This window comes from Somniosus microcephalus, chromosome 6 (assembly GCF_052327205.1).
Source record: "Somniosus microcephalus isolate GS21.2 chromosome 6, FLI_Smic_1.0, whole genome shotgun sequence".
Classification (NCBI taxonomy): Eukaryota; Metazoa; Chordata; class Chondrichthyes; order Squaliformes; family Somniosidae; genus Somniosus; species Somniosus microcephalus.
This window is the reverse complement of record NC_140992.1, coordinates 14,821,060-14,843,609: the sequence shown is the minus strand read 5'-3', so window position 1 is coordinate 14,843,609 and position 22,550 is coordinate 14,821,060. Positions and strand designations below refer to the sequence as shown.

The following is a 22,550-nucleotide window of genomic DNA, read 5'->3' as shown; positions in this document are numbered from 1 at the left end:
ATAGAATGGAGAAAGCTCAGATATGTTGGGTAGAATGGATGGATTTCGAGTCTATTGGGACTGAAGTAAGGGAGCTCACATCCCTTGGGTAGAATGGAGTGAGCGTGTGGCTGTTGGGTGAAGTAGCGTCTATTTGGATTGAGTTGAGGGAGTTTATATCTGTTGAGTTCAAGATGTAGTGAAGCTGACTGGAATCTATGGGGGGGGGGAGGTTGATGGGATGGGGGTTGCTTTTTTTTCCATTCATGGGATGTGGGCAGCGATGGCAAGGCCAGAATTTATTGCCCATCCCTGATTGCCCTTAAGAAGGTGGTGGTGAGCTGCCTTCCTGAATCGCTGCCGTTTTTCATACAACCGAGTGGCTTGCTAGGCCATGTCAGAGGGCAGTTAAGAGTCAACCACATTAGCTGGAGTCACATATTGGCCAGACCGGGTAAGGACGGCAGATTTCCTCCTCCTAAAGGACATTGGTGAACCAGATGGGTTTATTATGACATTCCAGTAGTTTTGGTAAATGATTCACTGTTACTGATACTAGCATTTTATTCCAGATTTAATATAATTAAATGAATTTAAATTCCCCAAATGCCGTGGTGGGATTTGAACTCACGTCTCGTTGGATTATTAGTCCAGGCCTCTGGATTGTTAGCCCAATGACATTACCACTATGCTACCGTACCACCTGGGAAGAATTATTAGCCGACTGAAAGAGGAATGACCAGAGTGGTCAAGTTTCACTCAGGAGGAGTAACGGACACTCAGTTCACTTTGCAAGCGTGACCCAGTTTTCTGGTCTGGCACAGGGGCATATTGGATCATCTGGGTACAGCGAGAGCCCGGGGAGAGAGTGCAATGAAGGTTCACCAGACTGGTTCCTGGGATGGGGGATTGTCCTATGAGGAGAGATTGAGTAAACTAGGCCTATATTCTCTAGCGTTTAGAAGAATGAGAACATACAAAATTCTTACAGGGCTTGACAGGGTGGATGCAGGGAGGATGTTTCCCCTGGCTGGGGAGTCTAGAACCAGGGGTCGCAGTCTCAGAATAAGGGGTCGGCCATTTACGACTGAGATGAGGAGAAATTTCTTCACTCAGAGGGTGATGAATCTTTGTAATTCTCTGCCCCAGAGGGCTGTGGAGGCTCAGTCATTGAGTATATTCAACTCAGAGATCAATAGATTTTTGAATATTAAGGGAATCAAGGGATATGGGGATAGTGCAGGAAAGTGGAGATGAGGTAGAAAATCAGCCATGATCTTATTGAATGGCGGAGCAGGCTCGAAGGGCCTGCTCCTATTTCTTATTTGACACATGTCACTTGGGAAAATGACAAAGGCTGCTGAGTTTTCTGGTCTGGCACAGGGGCATATTGGATCATCTGGGCACAGCGAATAGGAAAATCGGTTGCGGAGGGGCAAACTGTTGTAAGGGAGCCCGCCTGATCTTCCGCCTATTCATGTCAATGGGTAGAAAATGAGGCGGGCTCCTTTTACGGGTGTGCAGTCCACCCCATACCAATTTTCCTGCTTTCACCTGTGGCCAAGCGATCCAACATATCCAGGAGCCAGACCAGGAAAAGCTACCTCCATGTGTTTAAGCGGGTTTGTGAGCTGACCCACTCGATGTGACAAGTCTCATTCCTAACATTTCCTTCATGTTAACAGTCCTGGTTACAACTCAACTTTGACAGACAGTCGTAAATATGGCTACAGATTGATCAACAGATTGGTGTGTGACTCAAATAGACTTAGATTTACACAGGCTACATAGCAGCAGAAAGCCCTCCAAGAATTGAGTATTTCAACGCAATGAATACCATTTTTACATTGGTATGATAGCAAAATACTGCAGATGTTGGAAATCCGAAATAACAACAGAAAATGCTGGAAAAACTCAGCAGGTCAGGCAACATCCGTGGAGAGAAATTTGAGTTGACGTTTCGGGTCGAACCCTTCTTCAAAACTGGAAAGAAAAGAAACAAGATCGAAGGCAGGGCTGCGATCGGACAAAAGAATAAAAGAAACAAAAGAAGTAAAAGAGATTAGTAGCTAGACGAGATGGTAATAGGCTGCGATTAGGTGTAAAGTGTACTGGCAGGGCAAAAGATAGCTGCCAAGTGTGAGAGAGAAACAAAAAGAAAGGGGGGGGGGCGGGGGGAAAGGAGTGGAACAATTACAAGAGAAAATGAAATGGGGGCCGAGCTTATGATCTGAAATTGTTGAACTCGATATTGAGTCCGGAAGGCTGCAGAGTGCCTAATCGGAAGATGAGGTGCTGTTCCTCGAGCTTACACTGAGCTTCCGTGGAACAGTACAAGAGGCCAAGGACGGTGAGGTCCGAGTGGGAATGGAGTGGTGAACATTGATGTGGAGATGCCGGTGTTGGACTGGGGTGGACAAATGTGAGAAGTCACACACCAGGACTTCACCTGATGAAGGAGCAGCGCTCCGAAAGCTTGTGATTTCAAATAAAGCTGTTGGACTATAACCTGGTGTGTGACTTCTCACATTTTTACATTGAAATATGATTGTTCCGTTTTTAATTTGAGATGTGTTTTCATGCCATTGCCATGCTGAGCCCTCCATTCTCTTCACAATTGTAACTGGGTTTTTTTCCCCCTTCTCCAGAAATACAAATCCAAGCTTTAAAGAAATCCTGACAAAGATTGAAGCCCATCCCGAATGCCGGAACCTGCCCATGATATCGTTCCTCATTCTCCCAATGCAGCGAGTCACCCGGCTGCCTCTGCTGATGGATGTAAGAGCCATCTGAAATATTCTCTGCCTTAATTAAATGGAAAGTCTGTGGGGGGGGGGGTGGGGGGGGGGAAGCATATTCATGAGCCTGTGTCTTCTTCACTCCACCCATCCCCCTCATGATATTTGTTTGAAGCCTGCTCCTATCTGAAGAACGAGATAACCTCCAGCATAACCTTAAAATTAGAGCCAGGCCGTTCAGGGGTGATGTCGGGAAGCACTTCTTGACACAAAGGGTGGTGGAAATCTGGAACTCTCTCCCCCAAAAAGCTGTTGAGGCTGGGGGTCAATTGAAAATGTCAAAACTGAGATTGATCGTTTTTTGTTAGGTAAGGATGTTAAAGGTTATGGAATCAAAGTGGGTAGGTGGAGTTAAGCTACAGATCAGCCATGATCTCATTGAATGGCGGAACAGGCTCGAGGGGCTGAATGGTCTCCTCCTGTTCCTATGATCTTTTTCCAAACAGTTCCTCCATAGCGGTTACCTGACTGAACGTTTTGTGGAAGTGGATAAATTCTGCAGGATTGGATTTATGGTTTGGCCAGGACATCCACTAATTTGGCCTCTTTCAGTGTAATGTTTTACTCCCCTGACATGTGGTGCCTCCTCCTCCTCCCTTTCTCCCCGCACACCCTACCTACACTCGATGGGAGAGGGGCTCCTGGATTTCTTTCACTCCTGATCGGACTCCCAAATTCCAACCTCCATAAACTTAAGGTCATCCAAAACTCTGCTGTCCGTGTCCAAGTCCCATTCACCCATCACCCCCGTGCTCGCTGACCTACATTGGCTCCCAGTCCAGCAATGCCTCAATTTTAAAATTCTCATGCTTGTTTTCAAATCCCTCCGTGGCCTCGCCCCCTCCTTATCTATGTAACCTCCTCCAGCCCCACAACCCTCTGAGATCTTTGCACCCCTCCAAATCTGGCCTCTTTCGCATCCCTGATTTTAATTGCACAATCATTGGCGGCCGTGCCTTCAGCTGCTAAGCTCTGGAATTCCCTGCCCAAGCCTCTCCGTCTCTCTACCGCTCTTTCCTCCTTTAAGACGCTCCTTAAAACCTACCTCTTTGACTAAGCTTTTGGCCATCTGCTCTAATATCTCCTTATGTGGCTCGGTGTCAAATTTTGTTTGTTAACGCTCCTGTAAAGGGCCTTGAGACATTTATTACGTTAAAGGCGCTATGTAAATGCTAGTTGTTGTTCTTTCTTTCCTGAATCAATGCTCATCTGCTCATCCAACTCCGCCTTCCCATCATTCCTAACAATCCTCCCACCCCAATGCCCAGCTCTCAGGAATGCAAGTCTATAATGATTGTGGATTGCTCCACTTTAAAGAAGCTCCAGGCAAAATAGGATGATGCTACCACTGTAAGTAATGAGAGTCCACAACAAACCAGCACAAAGGACAAACATTTGTACCTTCTTCCTTCATCGTCACTGGGTCAAAATCCTGGAACTCCCTCCCTAACAGCACTGTGAGAGCACCTTCACCACACGGACTGCAGCGGTTCGAGAAGGCGGCTCACCACCACCTTCTCAAGGGCAACTCGGGATGGGCAATAAATGCCGGCCTTGCCAGCGAGGCCCACATCCTGAGAATTCGTTCTTTTTTTTAAAAAAAACCTTTCTTTGGTAAAATTTGATACAGTCAACTGAAGTCTGAGTAAGGCTTTACATCAGATTTACACTGATGTATAAGAGAGTAATAAGCATGGAAGAGGTAAATCTGTGAGAGTAGGACAGGTTGAAACTAGTTATATGTAAGTTTAGAACTGATATCAGAAAGTTCTTTTTCATACAAATAGTGGTCAACACCTGAATGGACTCCCAGACGCAGCAGTGGAGGCAAAAAGCCAGGAACCATTTCAAAATCAAATGGACCTTGAAGTGGGAGAGGGTGCCGGGGGCAGTAGCTTTTTCTGATGGGCCGAATGTCGCTCTTAATGTATAATTATCTCATGATCTGTTAGTCTTTGATTTTCCGGCCTAAGATACGGCTTTTGAAACGCAGCGATCATTCAGAATGACAACAGTTTGCCTCGTGAGTCATACCCTGAACTTTCCTTTACAGACCATTTGCCAGAAAACACCTAAGGAATCCCCCGAGTATGAATGTGCCAAGAAAGCATTGCAAGCAGTTAGCAAGGTGAGGAACTTTATCGTTTCATGGTAAGCCTGTAAAACAGTTGCCTTAAGATAGGAACAGCCCTTTTATTACCAGGAAGGTCATCTGTGTTTTATACGTGCTGTGTTCATAACCGAGAGCATTGAGATTAGTCTTCAAAAAAAATAGTTGCCTACTCCGTCTATTCTACAAACAGCAAATAAAGGTTCTAAATTGGGGGAAGGCCGATTTTAATATGATAAGGCAGGATCTGGCCAATGTGGACTGGGATCAGCTACTTGAAGGAAAATCCACATCAGAGCAATGGGAGTCTTTCAGAAAGGAAATTGAGAGAGTACAATGGCAACATGTTCCCGTAAAGGTCAAAGGTGGGACCAACAAGCCCAGGGAACCTTGGATGTCAAGGGATATACGAGAATGGATTAGGAAAAAAAGGGGGGCTTTTGGCAGATACAAAGGACTAAAGACAGAGGAAGCCCTAAAGGAGTATAAAAAGTGCAGGGGGATACTTAAAAAAGAAATTAGGAGAGCGAGGAGGGGCCATGAAATAACACTGGCGAACAAAATAAAGGAAAATCCTAAGGTGTTTTATAAGTATATTAAGGGTAAGAGGATAACTAGGGAAAGAGTAGGGCCCATTCGGGTCCAGTGTGGCAAGCTGTGTGTAGAGCCAGATGATGTAGGTGGGGTTTTAAATGAATTTTTTGCATCTGTGTTCACTATGGAGAAGGACGATGTGGACATAGAACTCTGGCAGGGGGACTGTGATATACTTGAACATATTAGCATCGAGAGGGAGGAAGTACTAGCGGTTTTAGCAGACTTAAAAGTGGATAAATCCCCAGGACCGGACGAGCTGTGTCCCAGGCTACTATGTGAGGCAAAGGAGGAGATTGCAGGAGCTCTGACACAAATTTTCAGAACCTCTCTGGCCACAGGGGATGTGCCAGAGGACTGGAGAACAGCTAACGTAGTACCATTATTCAAGAAGGATAGCAGGGATAAACCAGGGAATTACAGGCCAGTGAGCCTAACATCAGTGGTAGGGAAATTATTGGAAAAAATTCTGAGGGACAGAATTAGTCTCCACTTGGAGAGGCAAGGATTAATTAGGGATAGCCAGCATGGCTTTGTCAAGGGAAGATCATGTCTGACCAATTTGATTGAATTTTTTGAGGGGGTGACTAGGTGTGTGGATGAGGGTAGTGCAGTGGATGTGGTTTACATGGATTTCAGTAAGGCTTTTGATAAAGTCCCGCATAGGAGACTGGTCAGGAAGGTAAGAGCCCATGGGATCCAGGGTGCCTTGGCACATTGGATCCAAAACTGGCTTAGTGGCAGAAGGCAGAGGGTGATGGTGGAAGGTTGTTTTTGTGACTGGAAGCCTGTGTCCAGTGGGGTACCGCAGGGATCAGTGCTGGGTCCCTTGCTGTTTGTGGTCTACATTAATGATTTGGATGTGAATGTAAAAGGTAAGTTCGCAGATGACACGAAAATTGGTGGAGTGGTAAATAGCGAGGAGGGAAGCCTCAGGCTACAGGACGATATAGATGGGTTGGTCAGATGGGCGGAGCAGTGGCAAATGGAATTTAACCCTGAAAAGTGTGAGGTGATGCATTTTGGACGGACTAACAAGGCAAGGGAATACACAATGAATGGTAAGACCCTAGGAAAGACAGAGGATCAGAGGGACCTTGGTGTGCATGTACATAGATCCCTGAAGGCAGCAGAACAGGTGGATAAGGTGGTTAAAAAGGCATATGGGATACTTGCCTTCATTAGCCGAGGCATAGAATATAAGAGCAGGGAGGTTATGATGGAGCTGTTCAAAACGCTGGTAAGGCCACAGCTGGAGTACTGTGTGCAGTTCTGGTCACCACACTATAGGAAGGATGTGATTGCTTTGGAGAGGGTGCAGAAGAGATTTACCAGGATGTTACCTGGGTTGGAGCGCTTCAGCTATGAAGAAAGACTGGACAGGCTGGGGTTGTTTTCCTTGGAGCAGAGAAGGCTGAGGGAGGACCTGATTGAGGTGTACAAAATTATGAGGGGCATAGATAGGGTAGATAGAAGGGAACTTTTCCCCTCAGTAGAGGGGTCAATAACAAGGGAGCATAGATTCAAGGTAAGGGGCAGGAGGTTTAGAGGGGATTTGAGGAAGAACTTTTTCACCCAGTGGGTGGTTGAAATCTGGAACTCACTGCCTGAAAGGGTGGTAGAGGCAGGAACCCTCACAACATTCAAGAAGCATTTGGATGAAATGCCATAGCATACAAGGCTACGGACAAAATGCTGGAAAATGGGATTAGATTAGACAGGGCTTGATGGCCGGCGTGGACGCGATGGGCCGAAGGGCCTCTTTCTGTGCTGTATAACTCTATGACTGTATAATGACCAGATGATCTGTTTTTTTTAGTAATGTTGTTTGAGGGATAAATATTGGCCCAGGACACCAGGGAACACTCACCTGCTGTTCTTCAAATTCTCAACCTTGTTTTCAAATCCCTTCATGGCCTCGCCGCTCCCTATCTCTGGAATCTCCTCCAGCCCCACAACCTGCCAAGATATCTGCGCTCCTCTAATTCTGGCCTCTTGAGCATGCCTGATTTTAATCGCTCCACCATTGGCGGCCAAGCCTTCAGCTGCCAAGGCTCTAAGTTCTGAAATTCCCTTCCTAAACCTCTCCACCTCTCTTTCCTCTTTTAAGACGCTCTTTAAAACCTACCTCTTTTGCCAAGCTTTTGGTCATCCACCCTAATTTCTCCTTATGTGGTTCGGTGTCAAATTTTGTTTTATAACGCTCCTGCGAAGTGCTTTGGGACGTTTTACTATGTTAAAGGCGCTATATAAATACAAGCTGCTGCTTTTGTTATTGAAATAGTGCCATGGGATCTTTTACGTCCACCTGAGAGGGCAGACGGGCCTCGGTTTAATGTCTTATCCAAAAGACGGCACCTCTGACAGTGCAGCACTCCCTCAGTACTGCACTGGCAGTGTCAGCCTGGATTATGTGCTCTAGTCCCTGCAGTGGGACTTAAACCCACGACACAGGAAGGGCATCGATTCCCATTTAACATAACAATAGGAAGACCTGCCTTCTTGCCTATTTGGTAGGCCCATTCTCTATTGGCTGCATATAGTGACACCACACGTCCCGGCCGAAATGGGGATGATTGGGTAATTGCCCCGTCAATCACGTGCAGAGTCCGCACTGCTGTAAGTGACTGGGTTTGATTTTAGGTACAGAACTTGTATTATGTGACTATCCTCCACTTGCTACATTTTAATGGAGAAATCATCCTGCTTTTATTGGGAGACTTTGCTGTAGTTTCGGTCATGAGTTCTGTTTGCTGCAGTTCATAGAGACTCTGGTTAAATAGACTCTGTTTGTTGTCAGTCCTGCCATAGGTTCCACCCACCTCCAACTCATTGGCTGACACAATGGTCTCAATAGACACTCTGAAGAATTATGGGCAAATATAGCCAATGTCAAATTGGACTCCATAGCGCCACACAAAGGAAATGGGCAGTTTATCTTCTTGGGCAGGAGTCGTCCTAAATGAAGCAGCTCTCCTTCTTAGGCAGTCCCACGGAACCGAGGATGACTTGCTTCCACACTAAAAATGAGTTCTCAGGTGACTGATGCGGGACCTACAGTCTCTGTCACAGGTGGGGCAGACAGTGGTTGAAAGGGTGGGTGGGTGAGGTGCTTGGGTTGACGTGCGCTCCTCCGCTTGCTCCCGGTGAAGAGACTCGAGGTGTTCGGCGCCTTCCCGGATGCTTCTCCTCCACTTTGTGCGGTCTTGGGCCAGGGATTCCCAGCTGTCGGTGGGGATGTTGCACTTTTTCAAGGAGGCTTTGAGGGTGTCCTTGAAGCGTTTCCTCTGCCCACCTGGGGCTCTCTTGCCGGGTTGGAGCTCCGAGTAGAGCGCTTGTTTTGGGAGTCTCGTATCGGGCATGCGGACCATGTGACCCGCCCATCGGAGCTGATCGAATGTGGTCAAAGCTTCGATGCTGGGGATGTTGGCCTGAGCGAGAACACTGACATTGGTGTGCCTATCCTGCCAATGGATTTGCAGGATCTTGCCGAGGCAGCGTTGGTGGTACCTCTCCAGTGCTTTGAGATGCCTGTTGTAAATGGTTCATGTCTCTGAGGCATACAGGAGGGCGGGTATCACTACTGCTCTGTAGACCATGAGCTTGGTGCCGGGTTTGAGGTCCTGGTCTTCAAACACTTTCTTCCTCAGGCGACCGAAGGCTGCACCGGCACACTGAAGGCGGTGTTGGACTTCATCATCGATGTCTGCCCTTGTTGACAGTAGGCTCCCGAGGTATGGAAATTGTTACACGTTGTCCAAGGCCTTGTCGTGGATTTTGATGATCGGGAAGCAGTACTGTGTGGCGGGGGCAGGTTGGTAGAGGACCTTTGTTTTACGGATGTTTAGTGTAAGGCCCATGCTCTCGTATGCTTTGGTGAAGGTGTTGACGATGATTTGGAGTTCGACCTCCCGTGTGTGCGCAAACGCAAGCGCCGTCTGCATACTGTAATTCAACAACAGAGGATGGGATGACCTTTGATCTGGGCTGGAGGCGACGGAGGTTGAACAGTTTCCCGTTTGTTCTGTAAATTAGTTCCACTCTGATGCGCCATCAATTACTCAAAAGACTGAGGTTAAGCGAGTAACAACCAGGCTTTTATTAACTAATGAATGAAGGTCTAGTCTCGAGTGGTCGACCCGTCCAGAATACTAAGGGACTGGGAGGTAGTCACTTATATACCTGGAATAGTGGGAGGAGTCAGCCGAGGCATGTCCAGACCTGTACCTAGTGGAATACACATACACATACAGACAGGTATAACAGTGGTTTACCACATTCACCCCTTGTTTAAAAATGAGTCCGGCGGGGTGAAGTGTATTTAAAAGTTCATGTATTGGAGTCTCTCCGGAGGTCTTGTCTGCCGCTGTGATCGACGTGGCGACGGCAGGGGTGGTGGAGCTTCCGGCGTCGCGTCCCGTGTAGGCTGGGGCACTGGAGTGTAGTCCTCATGGGTGACGGTCCAAGGCGAGCCGGCTGCTGGGGTTGGATATCGGGTCGTGGGGAGGGGTGGTAATGGGTAGTGGGTTACAGCGGTCCCCGAGGGTGTCGTGGGGGGGGGGGGGTGGTAATGGGTAGTGGGTTACAGCAGTCCCCGAGGGTGCGAGGTCTCGTATGGAGACTGTGTCCTCCCGCCCGTCCGGGTACGCAATGTAAGCGTACTGGGGGTTGGCGTGGAGGAGGTCGACCCTCTCGACCAGGGGGTCCGTTTTATGGGTCCTCACGTGTCTTCTCAGTAGTACCGGCCCTGGGGACGTCAGCCATGGCGGTAACGCTGTCCCCGATGTGGACTTCCTTGGGAAGACAAACATTTTCTCGTGAGGGGTGGCATTGGTGGCAGTGCAGAGCAGTGACCGAATCGAGTGGAGCGTATCGGGGAGCACCTCCTGCCAGCGGGAGGTCGGAAGGCCCCTAGACTTTAAGGCTAGTAGGGCGGCCTTCCAAACTGTTGCATTCTCTCTTTCCACCTGTCCGTTCCCCCGGGGGTTGTAACTGGTGGTCCTGCTTGTGGCTATACCCGTAGCGAGCAGGTACTGGCGGAGTTCGTCACTCATAAACGATGAGCCCCGGTCGCTATGGATATAGCTGGGGAAACCGAACAGGGTGAAGAGGCTGTTCAGACATTTAATGACCGTGGCACTGGTCATGTCCGGGCAGGGGATAGCGAACGGGAAACGGGAGTACTCGTCAATGATGTTGAGGAAGTACACATTGCGGTCGGAGGAGGGGAGAGGCCCTTTAAAATCGACGCTCAGGCGTTCGAAAGGGCGAGTGGCTTTTATCAGGTGGGCTCTGTCTGGTCTATAAAAGTGCGGTTTGCACTCAGCACAGACTTGGCAGTTCTTGGTCATGGTCCTGACCTCCTCAATGGAGTAAGGCAGGTTGCGGGCCTTGATTAAGTGGAAGAACCTGGTGACCCCCGGGTGGCAGAGGTCATTGTGGAGGGCCCTCAGCCTATCGATCTGCGCGCTGGCGCAGGTGCCACGCGATAGGGCATCTGGGGGTTCATTTAGCTTCCCAGGCCGGTACAAGATCTCGTAATTGTAGGTGGAAAGTTCGATTCTCCACCTCAAGATCTTGTCATTTTTGATTTTGCCCCTCTGCTTGTTGTTGAACATAAAAGCAACTGAACGCTGGTCAGTGAGCAGGGTAAATCGTTTTCCGGCCAGGTAGTGCCTCCAATGACGCACAGCCTCCACAATAGCCTGGGCCTCCTTCTCGACCGCGGAGTGTCTGGTCTCCGGGCCCTGGAGGGTTCGTGAGAAGAATGCCACAGGTCTCCCCGCCTGATTAAGGGTGGCGGCCAGAGCGAAGTCGGACTCATTGCTTTCCACCTGGAAGGGGATGGATTCGTCCACTGCGTGCATGGTGGCTTTGGCAATGTCCTCCTTGATACGGTGGAAGGCCAAGCGGGCCTCTGCCATCAGGGGAAAAGAGGTGGATTTGATCAGCGGACGGGCTTTATCTGCATAGTAGGGGACCCACTGAGCGTAGTAGGAAAAAAACCCTAGGCACCTCTTCAGGGCTTTTAGGCAGTGGGGCAGTGGGAGTTCCATAAGGGGACGCATCCGGTCCGGGTCGGGACCGATGACCCCGTGTTCCACAACACAGCCAAGGATGGCGAGGCGGTCTGTGCGGAATATGCACTTCTCCTTGTTATATGTCAGGTTCAGGAGTTGGGCGGTGCGGAGGAATTTCTCGAGGTTTGCGTCATGGTCCTGCAAGTCATGGCCGCAGATGGTCACATTGTCTAGGTAAGGGAAAGTGGCCTGCAGCGCGTTTTGATCGACCATCCGGTCCATCTCCCTTTGGAAGACGGAGACCCCGTTGGTAACGCCAAAGGGAACCCTAAGGAAGTGATAGAGGCGGCCGTTTGCCTCAAAAGCAGTATACTGGCGGTCTTCGGGGCGGATGGGGAGCTGGTGGTACGCTGATTTCAGGTCAATGGTCGAAAAGACGCGGTACTGCGCGATCTGGTTGACCATGTCAGCTATGCGGGGGAGTGGGTAGGCGTCCAGCAGGGTGTAGCGGTTTATTGTTTGGCTGTAGTCGATGACCAGGCGTTGTTTCTCGCCGGTCTTAATGACCACAACCTGGGCTTGCCAGGGGCTGGAGCTGCCCTCAATAATCCCCTCCTTCAGGAGCCGCTCCACTTCGGTTTTGATGAAAACCCTGTCCCCGGCACTGTATCGCCTGCTCTTTGTGGCGATGGGCTTACAGTCGGGGGTGAGGTTAGCAAACAGTGGGGGGGGGGGTGGGACTCTGAGTGTGGAGAGGTTGCATCTGGTGCGCGGCGGGCAATTTGGAGGCTGCTGGCTGCGGACTGTGAGTGGGGGGAGGGGGCCACCGTATGCCATCGTAACGCTTTTGAGGTGGCACTGGAAATCCAACCCCAGTAGAACGGCAGCGCAAAGTTGGGGCAGGACCAGGAGTTTAAAATTATTGAACACAGTCCCGTCTACTACTAGTGTCACCACGCAGTAGCCGCCAATGTCCGCTGACTGGGACTCGGCGGCCATAGAAATCCGCTGGTGCGCAGGCAGGACTGGGAGAGAGCAACGCCGCACCGTGTCGGGGTGGATGAAGCTCTCTGTGCTCCCGGAGTCAAAAAGGCAGTTTATTGCATGGCCGTTTACCTTAACGTCCATTTTGGACCGAGCTAGTTGGTGCTGTCTCGTTTGGTCCAGCGTAACAGAGGCCAGCGTAGGTGTCGGTGTGTCGCTGCGGGTATCAGATGGGGGGGGGTTGGCGGCCTGCTGCGTCCCGGCTGGTGTCCAAGATGGCGGCGTCCATGATTCCCATGTGGCTGGAGTCGTCCAAGATGGCTGCTGCTGCGGTGGTTCGCACATGGCTGGGGAGGCCCAAGATGGCGGCCCGCGCGGCCCACACGCGGCGCTGTTGGGGGCCCAAGATGGCGGCTCGCACGGCCCACACGCGGCGCTGCTGGCGTTCGGGGTGGCTTTGGCCTTGCAGACGCTAGCGTAGTGTCCCTTTTTCCCGCAGCCCGAGCAGGTCGCATTCTTCGCCGGGCAGCGCGCTCTGGGGTGTTTGGCCTGGCCACAGAAGTAGCATTTCTGGCCTTGGGATACTGCTGTCTGGCTTTGGGACACTGCTGCGGTGGTTGGGCCGTTGTTGGGCTGTGGCTGGGGTGGCACGGTGCTATGGGGCTGTCCTACCGTGTCCCAGGTTGTCGTTCCCCGCGGCGTCCACGGTGCAGAGGAGTAGGCATCCATGCCCCGGTAGGCTGCGTCCAGCGTTAGTGCGATTTCGGAGGCTTTGTCGAGGGTGAGGTCACTCTGCTCCAGCAGTCGCTGTCGGGTGTAGTTGGACCTGTGGCCCGCTACGAAGGCATCCCGGATCAGTTCCTCCGTGTACTTAGTGGGCGTTACCGCCTTACACCCACAGGCCCAGCCAAGCACGGACAGTGCTTGGAGGTATTCCTCAGTCGATTCCCCAGGTTGTTGCTTGTGACTCCCCAGGAGGTGCCTGGCGTAAACTTCGTTCACAGGGCGCGTGTACTGGGTCTTGAGGAGCTGGAGGGCGGCTGTGTACGAGGTCGCGTCCCGGATGACTGAGTACACTCGGTGGTTCACCTTGGAGATCAGGACAGACAGTTTGTTCGCATCCGTTACGACCGCAGTGGAGGCAGTCAAGAATGCCTCGAAGCACATGAGCCAGTGGGCAAACTTGGTGGAAGCGTCCGCTTCCCGACTGTCCAGGTCCAGGCATGCTGGTGTGAGGATCTTCTCCATTATAAAAAATTTAGTTAATAAAATTGATGCGCCATCAATTACTCAAAAGACTGAGGTTAAGCGAGTAACAACCAGGCTTTTATTAACTAAAGAATGAAGGTCTAGTCTCGAGTGGTCGACCCGTCCAGAATACTAAGGGACTGGGAGGTAGTCACTTATATACCTGGAATAGTGGGAGGAGTCAGCCGAGGCATGTCCAGACCTGTACCTAGTGGAATACACATACACATACAGACAGGTATAACAGTGGTTTACCACACACTCCAGTGGGGAGCTTACTGAGAGTGAGATGAGCATTGCAGCAAGGAAGATAGAGAAGAGCATTGGTGCGATGACACAGCCTTGTTTGACCCCGGTTCGTACGTGAATTGGGTCTGTGGTGGAACCGTTGGTCAGGATCACGGCTTGCATGTTGTCGTGAAGCAGGCAGAGGATGGTGACAAACTTTTGAGGGCAGCCAAATTTGAGGAGGACACTCCATAATCCCTCACGGTTGACAGGGTCGAAGGCCTTTGTGAAATCAAAGAAGGCCGTGTTCAGCGGTTGGTGCTGTTTCCTGCATTTCTCTTGTAATTGGCGCGCGGTGAAGATCCTGTCCATTGTGCCCCTTAGTGGGCGGAATCCGCATTGCGACTCTGGGAGGAGCCCCTCGGCCACTGGGAGAAGGCGATCGAGGAGGATTCTTGTGATGACTTTCCCTGTGGCAGACAGCTGGGAAACGCCTCTGTAATTACCGCAATCGGACTTGTCACCTTTCTTGAAGATGGTCACAATTACGGCGTCTCTGAGACCCCCTGGCATGCTCTCCTCCTTCCAGATAAGAGAAATGAGTTCATGAATTCGCACCAGTAGTGCTTCTCTGCCATGCTTTAGTGCCTCGGCGGGGATTCCATTTGCTCCTGAGGCCTTCTTGTCGGATGGCCTTTTCAGCCTCTTGCCGGGCTGGGGTTGTGCTGAGGTGGTGGCGGGTAGCATGCTGCGGGATGGAGTTGAGGACACTCGCGTCAAAGACAGAGTCTCAGTTAAGGAGATCGTTGAAGTGCTTCTTCCAATGGGCACTGACTACCTCCCTGTCCTTGATGAGTACCTCGCCGTTCTTGGCCCGCAGTGGGGTAGGACCTTGGGTGCTTGGGCTGTAGGAGGACTTGACTGCGCTAAAGAATCCACGCACGTCGTGGTTGTCGGCTAGCTGCTGGATCTCCTGCGCTTTCTCCACCCACCATCTGGTCTTTAGGTCGCAGGTTTTTTGTTGATCCTCAGCCTTCAGGCGTCTGTAGAGCTGCTTTCTTGCTTTCGAGTTCTGTTGCTGTTTCCAGATCAGGAATGCCTTGCGCTTGCGGCTTATTAGCTCCTCGATCTCCTGGTCGTTCTCGTCGAACCAGTCTTGGTATTTCCTGGTCGAGTGACCGAGCGCCTCTTCACAGGTGCTGGTTATGGAGGCCTTGAGTTCAGACCAGGCGCTGTGGACACTCTGGGCTGGATTTTCATTGAGGAGGCGTGTAGGAGGTGGGACTACAACTTTCGGGGTTGTAGTCCCGCCTCCATCGAGTTGTGGCCAACCCACGCGATTTTCACTTGATTGACCTTGTTGAGCCCGCCCAGCGGGCTCAACAGGCCAATTAAGGGCCACCCGGCAACAGGTGACATCACAGATTGACATTTCATCTGTCAAGAGATTTTGACAGATGAAATATCAGCGTTTGACAGCTGTTTGAAGCTGTCAAACACTGACAATCTGTACTCTAATTAATTCCTTCCTCTCAGGATGATTTAGAGATCTCTCCGGAACAGAAAGCTGAATGCTGCAGATTTTGACAGCTCGCGGCCATTCTGCTTTCTGTGCCGGTGAGATGAGGGACTCCCGAGGCCTGAAGGAAGGAAGGCTGTAAAGGTAAGTAAAAGTAATTAAAACTTCTTTACATTTACACAGACCAAACACACTTACCTCTGCACTGATGCACCCATCACTCACCTGAACACCGGACATCTCGAACCCTCCAAGCCCTTCAGCCCGACGGCCCGCCTCGCTAACTTGGCGTGGTTTGGAGCCATCGGGAATCTCACACTTCATCAATAAAAATAGGGATTCGGCTACAAACTGCCTGTTAACCACCTGTTAACAGGCAGTTAATTGGCACTAATCCCCTTCCCGCCTCGGGGAGGCGGGTCCCAGCACAGGTCGGGTATCCGCCTCCTTTGAAACTGGCATGGAGGCGGGATGGGTTCGTGCTCCCCGATTTCGAGATTTTAACCCCCCACATGCCTCCAATCCCACCTCAACGGCCCAATGAAAATCGAGCCCTCTGTGTCTCTGCATCACTGGGAGTCATCAGGTTGGCTGTGAGGTGCAGGCTGAATAGGGCTTTCTTAGTGGGGTCTTTGAGTGCTCCAGCGTTAATTTGCCTGCGGCATTGCTTCTGTTGCCGCCGCTTTTTCGGGGCTACATTGATGGAGATGACAGAACGGATTAGGCGGTGGTCTGTCCAGCAGTCGTCGGCTCCTGTCGTGGCACGGGGGAGATGCGCACGTTCTTGCGGTCCCTCGCTCGGACGATGACATAGCCCAGCAGATGCCAGTGCTACATGAAGCATCCCTACAGGAAACAGAGCCAGTCGGGCCCTGAGCAAATATTAAAGAATGATTCTGCAGGAATGTCCTTCGGATGTTTTGCTAGCTGCAGGCACACCGGTCATGTGATGAGCTTCAATTGAAGGGCCTGGTTAGATTTCACGAATGATGCGTTACGCCCAGAAATTCAACTGCTTGAAATGTAATTTAGCCACCCACGTTGGGAGGTGTGGTGGAATGTGTCAGGGCTGTTGTCAGGAGCGTTCATTATTGAAAATAGAATGTGAAGCTCGTGGCTCTCATAACAGAAAGGTGATGTCACTACTTAGAGATAAATACCCATAAATTCTTTCTTTAGAAAGGAATTGTGGTCTCGTCTTACACACACTGCTATAAATTAAGTCACGATGTGGCAGGACTGGTGCAGCAACTTTGAGTGGGACTGTGTTGAGGGAGTGGCAAGGGAGGTGAAACTGGTATGTCCATCATCCTGCACAAGCGCAATAACATAGTCTATTTAAAGAGTAAGAGGGAGTTGACCACCAGTTTTAAAAGGTCAACGTTCTTTTGTGACGATTTGGTAGTGCGCTTCCGTTTTTGGCTGCTGTTTGATAAGTTGGGAGTCGCCTCCATCTGAACCCCAGTGGCCTGGTAGTGAGGAGGGGCCCGGAACATAAAGATAGGCCAAATGGGCATGATGCTTGCAGAGGCGTTAACCTCTGAGGAACTGTGAGCCAGCACCTTCAAGAAAGGTAGAGAGAAAAGTTTGGGGGGTGCGGGGGGGTGGGGGGGAATAGGATTTTACTTCTAAAGGAAAACTTGGGGCGAAGTTCTGTTCTGTCACTAGTTGCGGTATCTACGCATAGCTGGGGCTGGATTTTCCAAACCCCGAGGAGGCGGGCATGGAGGCGAGACAGCCGGTAAACGCGGAGAAAGTGGGGGCGGATGGCAAACCCGCCCCCATCCCCTTTTGCCAAGAGGCGGGAAAGATGTGCAGCTTCGGGTCCCGTCTCCTGGAGGTGGGAAAGGCATTTAATCCTTTTAACTGCCTGTTAACAGGTAGTTAACAGGCAGAAAAAAGGGATTAGTGCCATTTTACCTTCACAGCTGAAGGCTTCCCGACCTCGGAGAACCCCACCGGGTTGGAGGAGACGTGGAGGAGGTCTGCGGGGGTCGAAGGCACCTGGAAGTAAGGTGTAGAGGTGAGTGATGGATGCAAGTGTGGAGTGGTAAGTATGCAAGGTGAGTGATAAGTTTAAAAAAGTGTTCACTTACCTTGTTTTCCTTCCATAGCCTTTAGCCGCGGAGGATCGGGAGAGCCCACATCCTGCTTGTCAATTTCAGGTAATGGCTGATGGACCCTCCGATCCATCAGACATCTGAAATTTCCAAATTTGCAATGTTTGATGAGTCCTCACCTCAAAGACTCATCAAACTAAAGAAAATGTCAGTGTTTGACAGCTTCACAGAGCTGTCAAACGCTGTCATTTCTTCTTACAAGAAGTCTTGACAGATAGCACGTCTGACGTTGATGTGCTCTGTCTGTGACTTGCTCCCTAATTGGCCTGCTGAGCCCACAGGGCGGGCTTAACAAGCTCAATCGGGAAAATCCCTCTGGTTGGCCAGGCGAGGATGGAGGCGGGACATTGACACGACAAGCAGAAGTCCCGCCTCCAACCCGCCTCCATTCACAAAATCCTTCTTCTCCTTCTTAGGCAATCCCTCGGAACCGAGGACGACTTGCTTCCACATTAAAAATTAGTTCGCAGGAGACTGATTAGTCCAATGCGGGACCTACAGTCTCTGTCACAGGTGGGGCAGACGGTGGTTGAAGGGACGGGTGGGTGGGGTGCTTCAGTTGACGTGCGCTCCTTCCACTGTTTGCGCTTGGCTTCCGCTTGCTCCCGGCGAAGAGACTTGAGGTGTTCGGCGCCTTCCCGGATGCTTCTCCTCCACTTTGTGCGGTCTTGGGCCAGGGATTCACAGGTGTCGGTGGGGATGTTACACTTTTTCAAGGAGGCTTTGAGGGTGTCCTTGAAGCGTTTCCTCTGCCAACCTGGGGCTCTCTTGCCGTGCCGGAGCTCCGAGTAGAGCGCTTGTTTTGGGAGTCTCGTATTGGGCATGCGGACAATGTGACCCGTCCATCGGAGCTGATCGAGCGTGGTCAAAGCTTCGATGCTGGGGATGTTGGCCTGAGCAAGAACACTGACGTTGGTGCGCCTATCCTGCCAATGGATTTGCAGGATCTTGCGGAGGCAGCGTTGGTGGTACCTCTCCAGTGCTTTGAGGTGCCTGCTTTACATGGTCCATGTCTCTGAGGCATACAGCAGGGCGGGTATCACTGCCGCTCTGTAGACCATGAGCTTAGTGCCGGGTTTGAGGTCCTGGTCTTCAAACACTCTCTTCCTGAGGCGACCGAAGGCTGCACTGGCACACTGAAGGCGGTGTTGGACTTCGTCGTCGATGTCTGCCCTTGTTGACAGTAGGCTCCCGAGGTATAGAAAGTGGTCCACATTGTCCAAGGCCTTGTCGTGGATTTTGGTAATCGGGGGGCAGTACTGTGTGGCAGGGGCAGGTTGGTAGAGGACCTTTGTCTTACGGATGTTTAGTGTAAGGCCCATGCTCTCGTACGCTTCGGTGAAGGTGTTGACGATGGTTTGGAATTCGACCTCCGAGTGAGCGCAGACGCAAACGTCGTCTGCATACTGTATGCCAGCCCCCTGGTGTCTCTCTCTCTGCATCAGATGGACATCAGTTTAAAGCACAGATAAGAGGGCTGGTCTTGAGAAGCTGTGGTGCGGGCACAGAGCTTCGCTTACCCGCGAGCGCTGCCCGGAGACGGAGATAGACTTCCACCAGTTCACCGCCAGCAAGGCTCCACCCCGGCAGAGAACGCACTCGGAATTACACCACCCTCTTCCTCCGAGGTCTTGTGTCTCACACACAAGGAAGCTGTAGGGTCGCCAACCCTCCAGGATTGCCCTGGAGTCTCCAGGAATCGGAGATTCATTTCCTGGACACTGCTGCCAGCAAAACCCGGGAGAAAAAACATCGTTTGTGTATTTTTTTCCCTTTTTCATTTTCTTTGAACACTTTTGCTTGTTAGCTATAAAATAAATATTGGAGATGGAGGGAAAGGCTGTTGGAGGCAGGCGGTCATGTGATGATACCTCCAGGAATATGTCCAACCAGAGTTGGCAACCCTAGGAGGCTAGGGCAGGGTCAGAGGTAATGTTAGATTCCTGGCCTGCGACTCTGGTGTCACGGTCATATACAACCGCCAGGGTGTGAGATTACTGTGGGATTTGCAAAATTGGCAATTACGAACATACGAATTAGGAGCAGGAGTAGGCCCCTCGAGCCTGCTCCGCCATTCAATAAGATCATGGCCGATCTGATTACTCCACATTCCCGCCTACCCCCGGTAACCTTTCACCCCCTTGCACAACAGCAAGCGGACCAGAGGGGAGATGAGGAGACCCTTTTTTTATTATGTAGCGAGTTGTTATGATCTGGAACGCGCTGCCTGAAAGGGTGGTGGAAGCAGATTCAATAGTAACTTTCAAAAGGGATTGGGATGGATACTTGGAAAAGGAAAAATTTTCAGGGCTATGGGGAAAGAGCAAGGGGAGTGGGCCTAATTGGAGAGCTGGCACAGCACGATGTTGAGTGGCGTCATTCTGGGCTGTATGATTCTCTGATTTTTTTCACACATTCAGCAGTGGGATTTTGAAATATGCAGCATGGACTCTCAGTGTCCTATCAGAGAACATCTTCGCAAGTTTGTAAGTTGGGGAATGTGTTACTGGGAGCTGACGCCACCACCTCACCGGCCGCGCCTGTCTCTAAAAATTTTTGAATTTGTGTCTGGTATCTTTTGAATAAAAGCCACTTTCTCCCCTCTTGTTCTGAAGATTCTCACTCTTGTTGGAGTGGAGTTCCACAGAGGGTGACTGGGCTCCCAAACTGCAAATTCAGAATGCCAATTTGTCTCTCAGAAAAGCATTCTTAGAAGAGGCCATTTACTTAGAAAGAATGTGCAATTATACAGTGCCTTTTATGTATTCGGGATAACCCAAAATGCTAAATAGCCAATGAAGCACTTTTGAATCGTAGTCACTGTTATTTTGTCGGCAAGCATGGCAGCTAACTGGTGCACAAACAGCCATGAGATAGACGACAAGTAGAGAGGTTGGTTGAGGAATCAATATTGACCAGGACACCGGGGAGAACTCCCCTGCTCTTCTACAAATCGTCATAGGATCTTTTATGTCCATCTGAGAGAGGGCAGATGGGGCCTCGGTTTAACATCTCATCCGAAAGACTGCACCTCCGACAGTTGCAGCGCTCCCTCAGCACCGCACTGGGAGTTTCGGCCCGGATTATGTGCTGAAGTCTCTGGAGTTGAACTTGAATCCACGACATTCTGACTCCGAGGCAAGTGGGCTACCCACTGAGCCACGGCTGGTACCTCAGCACTGTAGGTAGCAGTCAAACATATCAACAATATGAATGGACTGACATCTATATATATAAATCGGTACTTCTGTCATTCTGTCTTTCTATCTGTCTGTCTGTCTATCTGTCTATCTGTCTGTCTGTCATCGCGTGTGCGTTGCGGGTATGCACTCGAAAGTTACAGGGCGTACCTATGCGCGCGTTACCTCCAAAGAAAGCTTACGCTTCCGAGACGGTTTTAAGCGTATTTACGTTTCGGCCGGGCTAAATTTGCGCCCGCGGTATCCCAAAAACCTTCAACATTCCGCTCATTAGCATCTCATTATCCGCTCATTAGCGACAGAGTGACCTCGAGCTCGACCAATCGTACGCCGGGTTGCTGGCGTGTGCCGCCGGGCCAATCGGTGCGCGTGTGGCCGGGCTTTATCGTTCTGAACCGAGGTGAGTCGCCGCCATCTTGATTCCAAACTTTTCCTTTCTTTTTCCCGCTTTCTGCGTCTTAAAAAAAAACGTTGCTTTTAAAACACATATTGTTTTTAAAAAAAATGATTTAGAAAGTAATTAACTTATCTAATCTCATTAGTTTTCCTACCTTTCCCCGTTTTTCCAGGTAGGCCTAGAAGCCTCGGCGTCTCCTCCGCACCCACGCCCGAGCTAGGCACCTCCCGGCCCCACTCGAAGGCTGGAGGGCCGAGCCTCAGCCCAGCGCCGCTAGGGTGCGCGCGCAGCAGGAGCTGAGACGTCTCTCTCTGCCGGGGCTTGCTGAGCGTCCAGCGTTACCCTGGCAACGGGCGCAATCGGCGGTCTTCACCTCGGGGGGAGGGGGGGCGGCCGCGACCCTCGGGGGGGGGAGGCCGCGACCCTCGGGGGGGGGGTGATGCGCGCGCAGCAGGAGCAGCTGAGACGCGGCGTCTCTCTCTCTGGCTTGGTCAGCGTCACGGTTGCCCTGGCAACTGGGCCCGTCGGCCGAGAGAGACGCCGCGTCTCAGCTCCTGCTGCGCGCGCAATCGGCGGTCTTCACCTCCGGGGGGGGGGGCGCGACTCTCGGGGGGGGCGCCCGCCGCCCTCCCTCCCCTCCCCCGCCCTCCCTCCCTCCCGCCCTCCCTTCCCCCCCGCCCTCCCTTCCCCTCCCCTGCCCTCCCTTCCCCCCCTCCCTCCCTTCCCCTCCCCTGCCCTCCCTTCCCCCCCTCCCTCCCTTCCCCCCTCCCTCCCTTCCTTCCCCCCTCCCCTCCCCCCGCCCTCCCCCCCTTCCCCGCCCTCCCCCTCCCCCCTCCCCCGCCCTCCCTTCCCCTCCCCTCCCCTCCCTCCCCTCCCCTCCCTCTCTTCCCCCCACCCCTCCCCTCCCTCTCTTCCCCCCAGTCGCTCTCTCTCTTCCCCCCAGTCGCTCTCTCTCTTCCCCCCAGTCGCTCGCTCTTCCCCCCAGTCGCTCTCTCTCTCTCTACCAACAACAACATTCCCTCGAAAAAGCCTCGGCACCGCCGGGCACTTCAGCTAGTCATGTATAAAAAGAACAGGGTCACTGACGTAAGAAACTACTAGGCACTTGGTCTAAGCGTTAACCAAAGCTTTAATCAACTGTTTTACAACATGGAGGTCTAGTTGTGTCCTTCACTAGTTCCTGTTAAGAATGTCCTGCGCAAGCTGGGCCCGTGCCCGAGTATTTATACTCTCCCTGGACAGCGCCACCCGTAGGCCGCTCAGTATTATTTCATAAGTCTTTCTTTCATGAATGACTGATTCATGTCAGTCACCTTACCATGCTTAAAGTTGAGTCCTGCCAGTGGAAGGAAG

General features: G+C 51.4%; 1 protein-coding gene across 3 annotated transcripts in view; it reads left to right on the top strand.

Moving 5' to 3' along the window:
- LOC147115490 (rho guanine nucleotide exchange factor 26-like) overlaps positions 1 to 22,550 on the top strand; it is a 256,726-nt gene that overhangs the window by 132,423 nt on the left and 101,753 nt on the right. For all 3 annotated transcript variants that reach the window (XM_085989758.1, XM_085989755.1, XM_085989756.1), the window contains exons 8-9: positions 2,628 to 2,757; positions 4,831 to 4,905. In XM_085989758.1, coding sequence (XP_085845884.1) covers positions 2,628 to 2,757; positions 4,831 to 4,905 — 205 coding nt within the window. The remainder of the gene's footprint in view (positions 1 to 2,627; positions 2,758 to 4,830; positions 4,906 to 22,550) is intronic.